This window comes from Bufo bufo, chromosome 2, assembly GCF_905171765.1.
Source record: "Bufo bufo chromosome 2, aBufBuf1.1, whole genome shotgun sequence".
Classification (NCBI taxonomy): Eukaryota; Metazoa; Chordata; class Amphibia; order Anura; family Bufonidae; genus Bufo; species Bufo bufo.
The window spans coordinates 97302368-97321285 of NC_053390.1; the positions used below are offsets into that span (position 1 = coordinate 97302368).

At 43.3% G+C, this 18918-nt stretch overlaps 1 protein-coding gene across 1 annotated transcript in view; it reads left to right on the forward strand.

Moving 5' to 3' along the window:
• Positions 1–18918, forward strand: part of CWC27 (CWC27 spliceosome associated cyclophilin) — a 285436-nt gene that overhangs the window by 37817 nt on the left and 228701 nt on the right. Inside the window, exons 4-8 of the mRNA XM_040421330.1 lie at positions 126–269; positions 1747–1845; positions 8337–8440; positions 13762–13831; positions 16438–16517. Of these exons, the coding sequence (XP_040277264.1) occupies positions 126–269; positions 1747–1845; positions 8337–8440; positions 13762–13831; positions 16438–16517 (497 nt within the window). The remainder of the gene's footprint in view (positions 1–125; positions 270–1746; positions 1846–8336; positions 8441–13761; positions 13832–16437; positions 16518–18918) is intronic.

Below are 18918 nucleotides of genomic sequence, written 5' to 3' on the forward strand. Positions count from 1 at the left end.
TCTTTCCTCGGTTCTTCAGAATTTTTCCATTATGCTGGCCAGCTCTGGTTGTACACAATATAAAGTGGACGTTCAAGTGGTTGCTTTCTGCAATAGTTGATGTTTTTTTGCCTTCTAATTTCTAGGATGAATTCCATACACGTCTACGCTTTAATCGAAGAGGACTGGTTGCCATGGCAAATGCTGGACCTCACGACAATGGCAGCCAATTCTTCTTTACCCTTGGACGTGCCGATGAGCTTAACAACAAGCACACCATCTTTGGAAAGGTCTGGATAATGCTTCTGATTCTAGTTAAGGACAGTAACATTATCTGAAAGCAGATAGCATGAGCTTGCTGTAAATAGTAATTTGGCAGGAGAGACAGAGGTAGTGTCTCTTCTGCATTTATAAGAAACAGCAAAAAAGACAACACAAGCTCATTGTGATTGTACACCCTTCCTAATAAGCTAAGTACAAAGACAAGCCTACAACAACTACCAGGGTAAGTTCAGACATGGCAGATGTTACAGTTGCCGATTTACAGTAATATACGTGGATTGGGTTTTGATGATGCCATCCACACGCAGCAGATAAAGAGCATGCTGCAGATTTTCAACTCCTCAGCAAAGGGGTTATCTCATGAATAATGTAAAAAAATGAAAATCATTCATTGCTCTGCTAGATTTATATGAAGCTGGCAGCTCAAAGGGAGTGTCTTTTATGCTGCAGCTCAGGGGGCGTGTCCATGCTCTCCCTATCACAGCTCAGGGGGCGTGTCCATGCTCTCCCTATCACAGCTCAGGGGGCGTGTCCATGCTCTCCCTATCACAGCTCAGGGGGCGTGTCCATGCTCTCCCTATCACAGCTCAGGGGGCGTGTCTCAGCTCTCCCTATCACAACTAAGGGGGCAGTTGAAGGATGAAACTGAGCATGTGCGACCATATCAGTGAGCAGGACAAAGATTAAAAAACAGGTGGCTCTATACAGATACATTTTGTTTGAGATTAACTCAGTGGCTATGCTAAATTTTTAATTACAAAAAGAATTCAGATCCAGGTGCTGGTTCGAAAGCTGTAGAATATTTATTGTGGGCCAACCCCTTTAAGGCAACACTACTGTGACCTAACAGCAGGCTTACTGAGCAGACAGCCCTTGGGTCCTTCACAGGCCCTCAGGATGACTGCAGATTGCTCCCCAATCACAGGGGAGTGGCTGCAGCATGATCATAGGGTTAACAGTCGGTGCCAGAAACTGGTATACTTGTCACCATATTTATTGTTTTAGACACTTTTTTTTTTCTCCTCATCTTACAAAAGGGCACAGCTTAGTGGGAAAGAAGGCATGGCCTACAATGAAATTCTGTCGCTAAGTAAGCCAACTAATAGATGGTATAAAGTTAGACTGGACGGTCTAAAAGTGCGCCAGTATCCGCCACTGGGACCAATCTGGAGCATCCTTAGACCGTCCAGTCTTAGTAAATCGGATTCCGCATCAGAAATCCGCCTGGTGGCCGCGTGGAGTCCATCACCCATTGTTTTCAGTGGGAGGCCTCAGTGCTGTTTATGCAGCCACAGACTTGTCCTTTCTTGGCGTGCTCTATGGCCATGACCACGCCATGGCCTCCTACTGAAAATAATCAAAGGCAGTGTCCACATGGCTTCCCAGCAGGTTTTTAGTGCAGGATTCACACCAAATTCACCCTGCAAAAGAGTCTGTTTGAACGATGGCACCACTCTGTAGACTGCAATGTCTTGTGTATTCCAGGTAACTGGAGACACCATATATAATTTATTACGACTAGCAGAAGTGGATATTGGTGAAGAAGACAGGCCTGTCAATCCACACAAGATAAGGACCACTGAGGTATGCCTTTACTGGTGAAGCTCTAGAAGTATCTAGCAGTTTACCACTGATTACTAACATCTTCATTTTCTTATGGAATATACCTTTGTAGAATACACTTTTCCACGTGAAGCCTCTTTTATTATGGTTGCTTGTCACTGCTTATGGGTAGACTTTCTTGTATGGTAGCACTATAGGCAAAAGCTTCCATGTGTGATGTCTACGATTTATTCTGATACGTAGGATAGGACATGAGGGATGGCATGAAACATATGTATCTTGCTTGAGCAGCAGATGGCATTATTGAAATTGAAGTTGCGACCATAAATCTAGGGCCTTGGGGGGGGCATGCACTCTGGTCAAAACTCTGTTTTGAGGTTTAAAGGGAATCTGTCACCACATACCAGTAGGTAAAACCATCAAGCTCAGTAGATCCGCACTTGTCAGCATATTCTAATAATATCTGTTCCATCTGCATCTGTGCTGGCAATCCAGAGGAAAAAGTATTTTGTTGTGCAAGTTAGCCTCATAGGTGCAAAGAGGGCGTTGCCATTGCACCTTGTTGCACCCAGAGACTCCACTCATCCACCTTACTGGCTGCACCCCACCCCCACCGTACTCACGCCTGGCCCTGAATGTTGACTGTAGCGCGTTGGACACTCGCGCAGTACGGGGATGTGCCGGGAGATCTCCATCCCTGTATTGTGCACAGGGTGGATTTGATTTAAATCAAACTGATTTAAATCAGGATTTAAATCACTAGTCAGTAAGGCTTGATTTAAATCATAGTTTTCTACATGAAGACAAATTCTTGCTGGTATAACTTATAATATGCAAGTAGATGAAGATTTTTAGAATAGCAACTTTCCAGATTAGTTTTTTTTTATCCCCAGTTTAATAAGTTAATCATTCATATTTAGACAACTTTTCTGTTGTACTTAGGAAGAAGAAAAATAATAATTACTTTAAAGAGAATCTGTCACCTGCTTTTACCATTTTAAGCTGTCACCATCGCCATGTTCACTAAAGTACCTTATTTCCAGCAGTCTTCTTTTTACTTTATTTTGTTTTGTCCTTTTGATATAAAAGCCCTTTTTATGATATGCTAATGAGGCTCCAAGGTGCCCAGAGGGGCGTTTTTTTCCCTCTCCAGTACCCAGTAACGCCCCCCTGCAGTGCCCAAGAACGCCTCCTGATCCTCAAATAACCTCCCACAGCCTCAGCAAACGGTTCCGTCCCTCCCCACGTCATCGTCTACCTTCTAGAAATGCCCCGTCCTTCTTCCAGAAAACTCGCGCAGGCGCAGTACTGCCTGCGGCCTGCGCGATAATGAAGCTCCTGAAGGCAACAGCCTCAAAAGTCTCACTGGGCATGCGCCGAGCCCAGTGATGTAACCTGAGCGCTGTTGCCCTGAGGAGGTTGATAATCGCGCAGGCGGTACTGCGCCTGCGCGAGTTTTTTGGCCGCAGACAGGAAGAAGGACGGGGCATTTCTAGAAGGTAGACGATGACGTGGGGAGGGGGCGGAACCGTTTGCTGAGGCTGTGGGAGGTTATTTGAGGATCAGGAGGCGTTCTTGGGCACTGCAGGGGGGCGTCATTGGGCACCGGAGAGGGAAAAAAACGCCCTTCTGGGCACCTTGGAGCCTCATTAGCATATCATAAAAAGGGCTTTTATATCAAAAGGACAAAATGAAATAAAGTAAAAAGAAGACTGCTGGAAATAAGGTACTTTAGTGAACATAGCGATGGTGACAGCAGGTGACCGATTCCCTTTAATAATAACAATTTAAATAGATTTATTTAACTGAAACAATAACAGTACAGCATATGTTATTTGCTTAAACATCTTCTTGTGCAGATCTATTCCACTTCAAACAATCAGAAAAATATTGTTTCTATTCTATTCACTGAACTTCTTTAAACTTAGCACTGAAGTGGTTGATTCTGCATTCATAGGTTTGTAGGAGTTAGGATTAAGGTCTTTTTCTCAACTCTGTTCATGTTATTACATTTTTGCTGTGAAGAAGAGGCATGTGATCTCTGCTGAGTCAAATTCAGTTTTGAGAACTGCAAAAGTAAACCAAGCATCTGTGATAATATCTTGTAGGCAGAGAAACTGCCCAATAATCTTACAAAAACTGGAAGAGCATGACATTGTGAATGGATTAATGGAATTTATGTACCAAAAAAATTAAACATATACAGCCTTATTCTACATAATTAAAAAACTAATTTTCATTTCATGATGGAATAACCTTTGGATGGTATTATATTTTTCTCAAAAAGCATTTTTTATAAAATAAAATCTGATTAAAATAAAAAAAAACAGATTTTTTTTATTTTTTATTTTTTTTAAATCATTGATTTTTATCCACCCTGGTTAATTTGTGCATGAGTTAAACATGCTGCCACGAGACTTCAGGGCCACTGCCTGCCGGTGTCTACGCAGTCAATGGGGCTCCAGGGTCCAGCTAGCAAGGTTGATGAGTGGAGCCTCTATTGGCTAATTTGCATAACCTAAAAAGGCCTTTTTTTTCCCCTCCAAATTGACGGCACATATGGAGATGGTACAGATATCATTAGAATATTCTGACAAGCGCGGATCTGCAGAGGCTGATGGTTTTAGCCTACCGCTGTGTGGTGACAGATTTCCTTTAGATGGGATGTGCTGCATTTACTGATATCACTTCTCAGAACCCCTTTAAAGAGGACCTGTCACCACTCCTGAGATGCCTGTTTTAATAGCTACATGCATTCCCAGTGTAATAATAATTCTGGGGCCTCTATTATGTCTGTATGTTGTGCCATTCTTTTATTATTACTGTTATAAGTTAAGAATGAATCGCTAGCAGTCTGCAGTGAGGGTACAGAGGGGAGGTAACCAGTTGGGGGGATGTCCCTGCACAGTCTGACTCTATCCATTCAGTGCTGCCATTGTCAGACTGCGCAGATACACACCTCCAACTGGTTAACACCCCTCTGTACCCTTACTGCAGACTGCTAGCAATTCATTCTTAACTTATAACAGTAATAATAAAAGAATGGCACAACATACAGACATAAGAATAGATGCCCCAGAATTATTATTACATGGGGAATGCATGAAGCTATTAAAACAGACGTGTCAGGAGTGGTGACTTTACATTTCTCTACAAAATGCTATAACGTACCTAGGTATTGCTGATACAGATGGCGCCCCCTTGTGGTCTCTTAATTCTCTTGTTAGAATGTCTAGCTGATGCTCCTTCTAGTGCTGCACATAAGCAGGAATCATTCCACCTTAAAGGGGTTTTCTAGGAGTAGACTATTGATGACATATCTGGTGGGCGTTAGATTCCCGTCACCACCACTTATTCTTTGTTTGAAGAGAACTAAACACTCCAGTGAGAGCTAAAGCTGCTTACAGCATACCAAGCACAGCGTGCGTACATTGTACTTTGTATTGCAGCCCCGGCCTACTTACATGAATGGGACTTAGCAGAAAAAAGGCAAAGTAGGGAGGCTCAACACTAAAGATGAACGGATAGCGGTGGGTTCACTGCTGATTGGGTCACTCACCCAATTAAGAAAGTGAAATGTATAGCAAAGAAAAGCAGGCGACACCACCTTCTGGAATAAGCGTGGAACAATGGAAATACTCTTTAGAATATTTATTCTGAGATATCACACATAAAAAATGGCCAATATTATAAAATAAAATACAATAAAACATTCAATTACAATAATACACTGGATAAAAATACAATTAAATCAATAAGGATGTGGTCTCCTGAAATAATGTCTCATGAGATAAGTTGCGGCAGAGAGCTGTAAAAATCCACCTGTAGGTGTTTGCCAAATGGGACTGTCTCTGTGAGACTCTTACCGCTCAGTAGTCCCGATGTTATTAGTATATGGTTAACTTCCACGGAGCGGTGGAGAAGTGTCGTCACCAGAACCCTGGATTCTCAACGCTGAATGATGAACAAGCGCGCAGCTTTCAGTAAGTAGTCACACAACGGTGCAGGATACAAACACCGGAGCGCAGGACGCTGAATGCTGAATGTTCAGCTCGGAGGGCGTGCTCTCGATCAGATGATCCCCACTAAGATGACGGATATCTGGAATGTTCAGTTGAAATGCTTTATTCCGCTGCTGTGCCGGTACTTTGAGTTCAGGGATATCACATATGAGTTTCGTTCCCCTCTCTGTCTCGTAGGCGCCGCTCTATCAGTAGAAGAGCCGGCGCTCGATGGTTAATGCAGGCTCCTTTTTTTTTTTTTTGCGCTGGACTTGATTTGTAGATGAGGGTGTGATACTCCTCAGTGAGGAAGGGGTGATAACAGACCCCGAAACGCGTTTGGTGCTAGGATCCCCCCTGATGGACATTGACTTTCCGTGCTAAAGTATCATAGATACCCGGATCTACTGTGTCTCACTGCAGACCTTAGGCGTACTCCAAAAGGATTTCTCTGAGGAGTATCACACCCTCATCTACAAATCAAGTCCAGCGCAGAAAAAAAAAAAAAGGAGCCTGCATTAACCATCGAGCGCCGGCTCTTCTACTGATAGAGCGGCGCCTACGAGACAGAGAGGGGAACGAAACTCATATGTGATATCCCTGAACTCAAAGTACCGGCACAGCAGCGGAATAAAGCATTTCAACTGAACATTCCAGATATCCGTCATCTTAGTGGGGATCATCTGATCGAGAGCACGCCCTCCGAGCTGAACATTCAGCATTCAGCGTCCTGCGCTCCGGTGTTTGTATCCTGCACCGTTGTGTGACTACTTACTGCAAGCTGCGCGCTTGTTCATCATTCAGCGTTGAGAATCCAGGGTTCTGGTGACGACACTTCTCCACCGCTCCGTGGAAGTTAACCATATACTAATAACATCGGGACTACTGAGCGGTAAGAGTCTCACAGAGACAGTCCCATTTGGCAAACACCTACAGGTGGATTTTTACAGCTCTCTGCCGCAACTTATCTCATGAGACATTATTTCAGGAGACCACATCCTTATTGATTTAATTGTATTTTTATCCAGTGTATTATTGTAATTGAATGTTTTATTGTATTTTATTTTATAATATTGGCCATTTTTTATGTGTGATATCTCAGAATAAATATTCTAAAGAGTATTTCCATTGTTCCACGCTTATTCCAGAAGGTGGTGTCGCCTGCTTTTCTTTGCTATGAATGGGACTTAGCTGCACCTAGGCTATGTGATGCGACTGGCCTAGGAGGAGGCTGCAGCCTTTTCAAACAGCTGCCAGGCGAGAGTGACGAGAGTTGGATCCCCACCAGTCAGATATTGATAACTATAGCTCATCGGTTTTCTACTCCCAGACTTATTAAAGCATAGGCCATCAGTATATTAATAGGTCCAATGGTCCATATCACAGGGGGAATGCTTTGAAAGGAGGGGAGACCACTGGAGCTGTGGAATCTTAGAGATTTCAGACTTGGCACCCGAAGAGGGCACCTCCTCGTCTCTTATGTTTTGTTTGTAGATCTTCACATATATAGACATACTTTTCATTAAGAAAGCTAAAGCAATTTCAGAAGACTAACGTTAGAGAATGCCATTAAGGGCTTAATTGAAACCTGCCGCAGAACAGATTTTATGCTGTCTGATTTACCTAAATTGGAGCTTTCCTAATTGTTTAAAGACAACCGCACTCTCCTGATGATGATCCTGGTGTTATTATTTTGCTTGCTTTTTTATACATTGCTTTGTGTCACACCCAGTATTATAAGTGGTATGAATAAAAGCTTTCGGATGACCCCCCCCACCTACATTCTTGATCTGTACAATCTTGCGACCAATGCTTAGGCAAGACGACTATATAGCACCGACCAACATACTCTCTGTTGACACTGAGCCGTATGCTATATTTCATAAGCCATGCCCACCTGTTAGGCAAATCTTCTGTGCCGTCACATAGAGGTCCCGCCCATAAGATGGCCGCTGATATAATCGTGGTGGTCCCAGGGGTGGAGGTAGAGTACTGAAACTCAGTCCCTTGGAGTCAGCGAGGCTGAGTATCTTCGTTGTGTTGGTTGGTGGCCTCTTTAACATGGTGCGAGTATTTGTTATTGGCGGATAGCTCTGTATAAGAGTACCCTTCTCCAATTCCGTGTTTTTGACTGCTTGGACACCCAGCAATTTGATAAAACCTGTGACAGAATCTGACATCAAGTGTTCAGTTTCAGTGCCATCACAAGGGTAATGTGCCCCGTCCTCCGGTGTATGAGACCCTCTTTGTGGTCATTTTTTTTCCAGGGCAATTTGAAGCGTCTTGTGAACAGGGCACGGCACGGCCATTAACATTGAAGCAATGTGGTCCTGATTTGTTAATTGGAGCCTGCTGCAGTTTGTACGGCCGTGTGGTACTTTGCTGCAAGGTGGCCGTGCCATGTGGTCATACCCTCACTTGGAATGCCCCCCCCCCCCCCGTAAGGCATGGTCATTAAAATAGTTTTCTGTTAATGGAAGTCTGATAACATTTTTCATACATTTTCCTAAGGTGCTGTTTAATCCATTTGACGACCTAGTTCCTAGAGTAACTAAAAAGTTGAAAAAAGAAAAACAGGAAGAAGAGACTAAGCAGCCAAAGGTGAAAGGCACAAAGTAAGTAGTTTGTTACGTCTTTTCCCGTCCTCATACCAAAATGTCAGACTTTGTGGACAGATTCTCTCGGAGCTTCGGGATTCAACTATGCCATCACCAGAGCGATAAACAGCAGGAAAACTGTTCTTAAATGGAATGTGTCATCAGAAAATGACCTATTGTTTAATCACGTTTTTATGTGTAACGTGGTTTTTAATTTTCCATGTCAATATCTATAATTAAATAAAAACCTGCGGTTTTCACACTGACTACTAAGCCTTATAGGCACAACTTCTTGGTGCGTGTACAGTAGGGCTGCAACGCGTACTCGATTAAATCGAGTAATTCGACACAAAAAAATCCATAATGCAAATTTTTTGCATCGAGGATTAGTTTGTGTCACGTGACCACGGAGCGGGAGTGAAGCGCTTGCTGTTACTCCCGCTCCATGGTCTCCGGCTGCGCTCGGAATACTCAAATACTCACATTTCCAGCAGGGGGCCTCCGGACACTCCACAGCACATCCATGGTCGTACGTACGCACACCGTGACCTGACACTCTGTGTGACGTCAGGCCCAGAGCAGCGCGGAACGATGGAGTGTCATTGGCGACCCTGCTGGAAAGGAGGCACCCGCGGTGACCGCTCAAGGAGGGAGCTACCAGAGCGCGATCTGACGGAGCCCGGTTTCGGGTGTTATAGGATATGGCCCATCGCCCTGCAGGAGAGGCATGAGCACCCGCCCGACGTCCTGCACAACGACCCCCATGGAGCAGCAGGAGCACCAGCAGCTGCCGGAACACATCATGGACTTCAATGCTGATGATGCCCAGCAGCACCACGGTATCTGTCCTGACACCCCCTGCCCTATGCCAGCCAGTCCAGACTCCCCCTGCCCGGTGCGAGCTGGCCCTGACAGCCCCCCTGCCCGGTGCCAATAGACTCGCACTCTGACAGGACCCCCCACCACACACACACCCTGTCACCCTCTCCCGATAGGTACTGACAGCCTGGGACTTACTGATTGCAGTTCCTTAGATGATCAGAGGTTGTGTTTGCATTTCCTTACACATTCTTTAAGGTTCATTACACTTCTTACTTTTTTCTCTAAGATGTGTCCTGTAATGAAACCGCCCGGGTCTATAGGTGAGATCTATAGGTGTAGGTGGGTGTTCTCCCAATAACAACCCTTCAGAGCTGCCGCAAAAATTGGCTTTCATTATAGTGTCCTAATCGCCCAGTCCTAGTACCATAAATTATATGCCTCAAGATGAGCGAATTTCAGGTTATGAAAGCTTTGTTTCTGCCGCAAGGGGGTGCTCCGGGGAACACTTGCGGGCCTCTTTGGTGTGGCCCGCATTCTCCCTTTTGCCACCCCACTGCCTCTTCCAGCCTGTTGCGGTGCTGCGGATCCCTCCCCCTCTGTACTGCTGTCCTCGCTCGGCTTGCCACCTTTTCAGGTTGGGTTAGTGATTTCGTCGTCCACCAACTCTTCTTCCACTTCCTCACTGGTCATCCTCCTGACTTGTTGACCTAACAAGAACCTCACTTATTGACAACTGTGTCTCATCCTCATCATCAACCTCTTGAGATACTAATTGCCGTTGACTTATGTGTCTCATCATCATCATCCACCTTGTGAAACACTAATTGCCATTCCCCACCGTCATCAACTTCTGACTGTGGAGGCTCAAGAGTTTGGGAATCAGTGCACAAGATCTCCTCATGTCCCTCTTCACGCGGGCTTGGCGAGAGGCCCAAATCAAGGAATGGCGATGAAAAGAGCTCCTCGGAATATCCGAGTGTGGGACCACTTGTTTGCCACGACTCTCTATGGTGGGAGGAAGGAGGATCAGGGTAAGGATTCTGTTGACCAGACTCTTGGCTACTGAGACTGGACTTTGTGTAAGACAGGGTGGTGCTTAACCGACTGCAAGCATTATCTGCTGCAATCCACTGGTGTGACTTCGAGAGTGGTGTCCTGCGTCGCCCTGCAAACTGGGACATGAAGCTAGATATCGTGGATGAGTGTGTTTCTTGTGCTCTGGCAGCAGGCACAGTTTCACAGCAGCACGGCCACTTCCCCATACCTTACTGCTCGCCTTGAGCATATTAAATGGTATATATGTTTGCAAGTATGTCATATGTACAGTAGCACAGGTTTTGTAAGTGTATGCGCAAATAAATTAGACTGAATGTCAGATATTTAGGATGCGCTAATGTAACACAACAGATGTAGCAGAGGTTGTCCCTGTCAGCAGCAGCCAAAAAATTGCACACAATTTAGCGCAGGTTGCGCTAATAATATAAATTGCAGCCAGATAAAACAATAGTCCTGAAAAGGACTTTTGGATCTCTAACACCTTTCAATACTAAACAATTCCTGTCCCTACACTATCTGTCCCTTCTGCTCTCCAGCTCTCCCTGACTAAGACTGAGCCGAACTACATGTCATCGGGTGCTATATAGCATCCGATGATGCCTTCCGGCCAGCCAATCACTGTAATGCCAGTAACCAACATGGCTACGGCATTACAGTGAGGGCCAGTAGGTGACTCTAGCATCGTGCTCGAGCACACGTGGTGTTCGGCCGAGCATGCTCGCCCAACACTACTCAGCATGTGAAGGAAACCCTGCTATCAGAGGAATTGTAATCAGTCAACATGAGCAGAAGATCGGCCTCTATCCACTTGCAGAGAGAGCAGAGCCTCTAGGTGTAACGGCAACGCCCCCGTTGCTCCTAGAGGCTCATTTGCAAATATTAAAACTTCACTTTTCTCATCAATGTGGGCACATGTGAACATGGGACCAACACAGATGTCTTCAGCTGCCAAGCGCACGTGTAACAGGTCAGCCAGTTTCATAGCTACAACACTGACAGATGTCCTTTTTAAGCTGCATTTGTTTCTAGAATCTCAGTTTGCACAGCCATATTGGAATGAGATGTGGAGAAGGACGAACTGAAGGCCCACACAGTAGAGTATTAAAAGAAGGGGATGGATAGCCTGCACCACAGAACGACTCTGGAGCTTGCAGCGTCGCATACAGGCTTGTCCGATAAAACAGGTCTTGAAAATAAATTAGGCGATACACAAAATCATCCCAGATACTACGTATTGTACTCGATACACTGGTCCATATGGAGAAAAACAATGGCCTCATTTATCAGTCTGTACCTTGTGCACCTCAGTATGGAGTCTTTGCCCAGCTATTAGGTTATGTCTTTTCTTTCATAGCTCTGTGGTCTTCAGAAAGGGACATTTATATATCTATCATTTCTAATCCCTTTTTGCATTTCTTTAAAAAAATCTGTAATTAACCCTATTTCTCGATCCTGTACATTAATTCTCCATTCTGCAGAAACCGCCAGGTAATAATCCGTGTCTTGTTCTGCTCCCGGCAGGATGCAGCTGACAGCCTGGAGTCCACTATTGTAGGAGCAGGACTTAATCACATAGGAACGGAGCCTAATAATTAACAAAGTGGCGTGTTTACAGCACACGCTGGTCGGGATTTATAAATGACCCTATAATGCGCGTTAATGGCTGCCTTATGCCTGGCGGGGTACATACAGTCTCTTCTATATGGGCAGCTTTTCAACACATGATGGCTAGATCTGCAGCGTTAGGCCTCATGCACATAACCGTGTTTTGTTTTTGTTTTTCCTGCATCCCATCCACATTTTATTGCAGATCGGATTCGAACCAATTAATTTAAATGCGGACGCGCAAAATGTGGACCGCACACCATAATGCTGCCCGCATGTGCTTTACGCAAAAAACTAAATTTTACGTGTCCTTCGTTTGTCCGGACAAGAATAGGCATTTTGACAATCTGTTAGTATCTGTATTTTGCAGATCCATGGTTTGCGGACCGCATAATACATACTCTCGTGTGCATGAGGCCTTAATAATGCAAAGAAATGCAAGTATCGGGGCATAGCTTAAGAAAAAAGCACCTTAAGGCTACATTCACACGTCAGTATTTTTCTATATCCCGATTTTCGGTCCGTTTTTTGCGGATCCGTTGTTCCTGAAAATGTTTCCGTATGTCATCCGTTTTTTGCGCAAAAAACGGAAACATGTATAAATTTCAATAAGCAAATAAAGTTGTTTGGATTTCTTTGGAAAAAAAAAAGAATTTTTTTTTAAAATTAAAATGTAATTTCCAGGAATGGAATCCGCATAAAACGGATGACATCCGAATGTCTTCCGTTTTTTGCGGATCCATTGACTTTGTATTGTACCAGGATCCGAATTTTGCGGAAAAGAATAGGACATGTTTTATATTTAAACGGACATGCGGAACGGAACAACGGAAACGGACACCACAGATTGTGCTGTCCGATTTTTTTACAGGACCCATTGAAAATGAATGGGTCCAGATCTGGTCCAGATCTGTTACGCAAAAAACGGAACAGATCAGGAAAGAAAAAAAACGGACTTGTGAATGGACCCTAACAAGGACTTTTCTCCACTTCTGATACGTCTGTTTTAGGCCAGACACATACAAGTGAATTGAATGCGAGGAACTTTCAGCGCGTGTCAGTGTGAGGTCCTGTTCTGGCCTCCGCTCGTCTAACAGGATTGCAGAGCATAATAAGGATCTCACACACTGTGACCCTGAGAGTCCTGGAATTGTGTATTTAGTAGATTCTAGGTCTCTTAGGGTCACACAGCATTCTAAATCATTTTAATGCTGTGCGGTACTGTCAGAACAAGACTTCACACTGCCACGCGCTGCGAGTTTCTCACATTCAATTCGCTCGTGTGTGTCTGGCCTTAGGGACTACTTGCATTCTCCATTTAACAAAGATAGCTGTTTCTCTATTATTCCTCCTGAACACATGACTACATTGACAACTTGGCTATCGCCATTGCCTTGGTCAGACGGGTGTGTCCTGCGTAGTCTGGCACTGGCATCACTGATTGATCAGCGTCAGACACTCGCAACCAACTGGTAACACAGTGGTCAATTTATTCATACATTTTCTAGGAGAATCTGACCTGGTCTGAAGATAGAACATAAATTTTGAACTCCTGGAGAACCACTTTAAAACTAGTCCTGGTCATCCCAGTTTATGAACTTAAGTTGGAAAAATCCAACAGCAGTTGCTAAGGACAACAGTTTGTTTTTTTGCATTTTTTTTTTTCTCAAATGGCCTCCATGGACATTCCCTCCTTGTCAGAAGTCTCCTCTGACACTAAGCTGATCACAAAGTGACCCCCATTTGGAGAGAAACAAGAAAGCAAGTTTTCAGTTTTCCCACAGCACCCCCACAGGGACAATTAGGCATTACACTTTGGCAATTCAAATGAGTGAGTTTTTCATTTTTCTTTACAGAAACTTCAATTTACTTTCTTTTGGAGAAGAAGCTGAAGAGGAGGAGGAAGAGGTGAATAAAGTCAGTGAGGTAATACTCTATATTCGATTACAACTCAGTCAACTGATGCTGGATGAAAAACGTTTTACTTTAGGCTACTTTGACACTAGCGTTAAAGCTTTCCTGTGAGACTATAGTTTTTTCATACTGATACTTGGAAAGGCACTCCGCCAAGAGCAATTACCAGCTCAGTCGGGTGTGTATATGTGTATTATAGAAGCAGTTTGAGTCCACTTCTTCCCAATGGCTGCCTGTAATGAATGACTGATCTGACCCAAGCTAACGGAGAGAGCCAGGATATTGCAGAATGGTCAAGAAACCCAAGATACAAGATCTGTTGCACTTTTTATCTGGTAACTCTCACGTTGCACTCTTTTGTATTTTTAATTGAAAAAAAAAAAATACAATTCAATTTTGCACCAAATTAGTCTCGAGTGATCCCAGATATCTGTGTATTGAATTCCTGTTGTGTGTGAAAGACAAGATGGCTTTTATTTATTTCGCCAATATATTGTGCAGCACTGGATGACACCTTTTACATAAACTGTAGATTAGAGATCAAATAGCAGCACATTATACCGAGCAGAAGTAGTCGTTATTTGAATTGAACCTAAAAGGGAACTTGTCACCAAAATGTGTATCTGCCAGTTAGAACCAGATAGTAACACCTCTCCTTTTTTCCTAATCCTTTTTATTTTCTGATTTGTAGATTTTTTTAAAAATTCTATTTCCTGAACATTATTACAGGGGCGGCGTTCTTGCCTGAGCTGTTCTTAACAGCATTTAGAAAGCATTAAGTTGCTTTCCGGCAGCCCCTTGGGCCATAGACACAAGGGTCAAGAGGGGACCTCATTAACTTCTATGGGAGAGTTTTCTGGGCATGCGCTGTGACCTGTGCAGAGATCATTGTACAAGGAAAAAATAGATGACCTCTGACAATCATCTATTGTGGATGGTGGATCCCGTCTTATCTGTCAGTCTAATCCTACCTGTAATAATATAACCTCTATGTACAGATAAGCAGGTAACTGCAGTAAAGTAATCTGTATAGACCAAGAAGTGGCACCTATTAGGCTTAGTGCCCCGTGGGAAAACTGCAGGGTTTTATGGTTTTTGTGTAAATATAGATATTGACATGGAAAATTAAAAAGAAGGCCATCCAAAATTCTTAAAAAATATGTTAAACCTAAAAATGTGATTTAAACAATAGGTTGTTTTTGGAGGACACGTTTCCTTTAAAAGGTTTGTCAGACAGTGTAAGAAATAAAGTAGCTGCAGGAAGCATTATATAATTAAAAAGAAATCCTGTGAGATCTGATGATCCTGTGCCAATGCTTTTGTGGCCTCCATTGGTCATTTTAGTTAGTTTTTTTTTCTCCTGGAGCAATGACATACCATGCATTGACTTAATCATCATCTCTACGGGAAAATGAAAAAAAAGACCAGAGGGGGAATCTACCACCTTAGCATCAACTCAGGAGCTGCAGGGGATTTAACAGTTGGGTAATGGCTTTTTTTTCTTTCTTTTTTTTATCTTTGCTTTTTTTTCTTCAGCTAGTTTTAATTTTTAGACTCTTGGACAACATCTTGGTTGTAAGAAAAGAATAGAGAAAAAGGTTCTACTCGCTGTTCTGAACCTCCTGCACTCCCGGCCACTACAGTCATGATATCATGTTCTTGGCTGCAGCAATTACATCCCATATACTGCATGTGACTGCTGCAACCAGTCACTGGTCTCAGCGCCATACGGCACAAGACCACTGAGGTCAATGATTGGCTGCAGCGGTCACGTGCAATATACAGGCACGTCACTGCTGTGGTTATGTAAACAAAGCCTAACCGGAGGATTGGATCGACTGCGCTGGAGCAGAGGGAGTTTGGAACAGAGCGCATAGGGGCTGTAGATGGGTACGACTGCGCTGCGAAGTTGTGTTGTGTTTGTGATTCGCCTGCGCGGTAGTCGGGTACAATGCGGCCATACTGTCCACAACTGGCTTCCTGTGAATGCTTGTTCCCGATAATTTGCCTGAAAATTGTTCAGTCTAATAGGGCCCTCATTTTTTATTGTTTTAACAACCTCTCTGCCTTTATCGTTTTTTTTTTTAACTCTGTCAAACTGAGACTTCTCCATGAGCTGAGCTCAGTATTTCCACTCATCTCTACTCAGGGGAACTGCAATACCAAGCTCAGTCAGTGGACTTATTGAATGTGTTTTAATCAGGGCCGTAGCTATAGGGGAAGCAGAGGAAGCTGCAGCTTTGGGGCCCTGACCCAGAGGGGGCCCATCCAGGAGGAGGAGGTCAAAATAATTTGGTCAGGGCCCCCTCAACAGTATTACACAATGAAATTATATACAGTGACCGTATAGACAGTGTAGAAAACGGATGGAACAGCTGCCGGCCCTGGTCTGAGAGAGCGATCTTTAATAACCACAGGAATGTGGGCGGCATTAAAGGAAGGGGTCACAAAAAAATTACTGTGGGATGGAGCCCCATTCAAAAATTTGCTGTGGGGCCCAGTGAATTCTAGCTACGCCACTGGTTTTAATGCTTTTCTGCGGTTATGTGGTATAGGTTTGACTACTGTATGAGGAAAGAAGGTATAAAATGTTTACATTTTTTTAATTTATTTTACAGACCTTTAAAGGAAAGAGTAAGAGTAGTCACGATCTCCTTAAGGATGACCCTCGTCTAAGCTCAGTTCCAGCGATTGACAAGTAAGAAATCCTGTTATGTTGACCAAAGTGTTTTTGGTGGGAAAGTGTCCGGTCTAGAATTTTTCATGTTGTTTTTACTATCATTATAAGAAAGTTTAAGCTTACAATAACTCATAAGGAAGAATTGGACGGTAGTTTATTTTATGTATCTATATGAGCCATACGTTTTGTGTATTAGGTAATGGCCAGACCTGAATATGTCTTAATGACCTTACACTTTTTTTATTTAGTGCTCGTGGTGGTTTAACAGTCCTAACTTTATTTCTTGGGCTGTCAAAATTATTTTTGCAATTTTTTTACGTGACACCTAGGGCTTTTTATTGCCATGTTTTTAATGGGGTTTCGTCCCGTACTTCCATTCTGCAAAAAGATAGAACATGTCCTATCTTTTTGCGGATCGCGGACCCATTAAACTGAATGGGTCCGCGATCCGCTGCGGCTGCCCCACGGCCGGTGTTCGTGCATTGCGGCCCGCAGCACGGCCACGGGGCGCACACTTTTTTTATTTGTCTGTTCATATAGCCATATGAGCGCTTGTTTTTTGCGGGACAAGTTGTACTATTCAACGCCACCATTTAATATTGCATATGAGGTAGTGATAAGCGGGAAAACAATTCCAAATGGGGTGAAACTGCAAAAAAAAGCAATTGCACTACAGTTTTACGTTTATTTTTTTTATTTACGACATTTGATGTGCGATAAAAGTGACTAGTTACTTTTATTCTACAGGTCAGTACGAATCTGGTGATACCTTTTATCTGTATAGTTTTTCTTGCGTTTTGAAAAAATGTAAAAGTATAATTATGTGTACGGAGCTGTATGGGAGCTAATTTTTTTTGCGGGGCGATCTGAACTTTTCATTGATACCATTCTCGGCCATTTAGACGCTTTTTTCCGTTTTGCTGTTTGCCGTATGGGGAATATATTTTTATACTGTAGGCGTTTTCGCACATCGCAACACCAATGATGTGTATTTTTTTTATTTTTTTTAGTTCTTTTATTTTTATTTTATGAAAAGTGGGGTGATTTGAATATTTTAATTTTTTTATTTTATTTTTTACACTTTTTTTTTATAGTTCCCATAAGGAACTATAACAATCAACTATCTGATTGCTATTATCATAGACTCCAATGCTTGATTTTACTACTTTCCTATGGACCCAGATTACAGGAAAGGGCTCCATAAGAAATACTATGCAGCAGCCTCCTGTCATTCACAAAGACAGGGGCTGCTGCACACAAGCTCCGGCTCCTCTGATCGACTCATGGGGGAGCCGGAGCACCACCGAAAGCGTGCTCTTTCGGTTTTTAGCGCGCTCAGCTGCATCTGAGGGGTTAAATGTCCGCGATCGGCATTACTGTCGTTTGCAGACATGAGCCGCAGGTGATGCTATAAGAAGCAGGCGGCCACCCGCGGCTATGACGCCCGCATCGCTCAGGACGCCCGTCATCTTTAACCACCTCAGCCCCTATGGCTTAAACACCCTGAAAGACCAGGCCACTTTTTACACTACTTTCACCGTTTATTGCTCGGTCATGCAACTTACCACCCAAATTAATTTTACCTCCTTTTCTTCTCACTAATAGAGCTTTCATTTGGTGGTATTTCATTGCTGTATAAATAGATAAGATGTCGCACTAAAAACACCTAAACGACACCAGGTGCTCCTGTAAATTGAGACCACTCACTCAATATAAAGGAACATAAATATATAGGTAAACAGGGCACTCAAGGGTAACTGTGACCATGTGTTTGAAGCAATGATGAGCTTTATTAATAATATAAATATAATTGATAAATAAAACAATTAGGAATGCAGTAGAATAAATTGCAGATAAAAATAAATAATCGACAGATAAAACTATTCGACAGATAAGAAATATTCGATTGACCAAAAAATATTCGATAGTCCGATATGATTTAACTTTAGTCCAAAGGTTGTGGACATCCGAAAAAAACTTATTGATAAGTCTATTCGTTTTGTTATTATCGAGACCACAGTCATATTCCTTACAATTGTTCAGTTTGTCGCGGCGGCGTCCCGCCAAAGCGACGTAGGTAGCGGCAACTCGCTACTGAATAGCTTGCAAGCGAATACAGTCCATTACCTTTATGTCGACCAAATATTCGTCCGAGATAATCACAAGAGCCTTCAGATGTACTCACTCCCAGGATATGCCTTTTGATGTTTGTAGCAATATTCAATCAGGAGGTTAAAGACGGCTCTCTCTTCGGTAATGGTCGATTTGTTGGTAAGGTAAGTCTTTCAGTACAAATAATGGGGTGTAGCACCAGACGCGTTTCGGGGTCCAACCCCTTCCTCAGTGGTATGCTTCACCCCATTCAAAACCCCTCTTTTATACTAGATGTTCCATGCTTAGATTGATCTCAATTCGATCG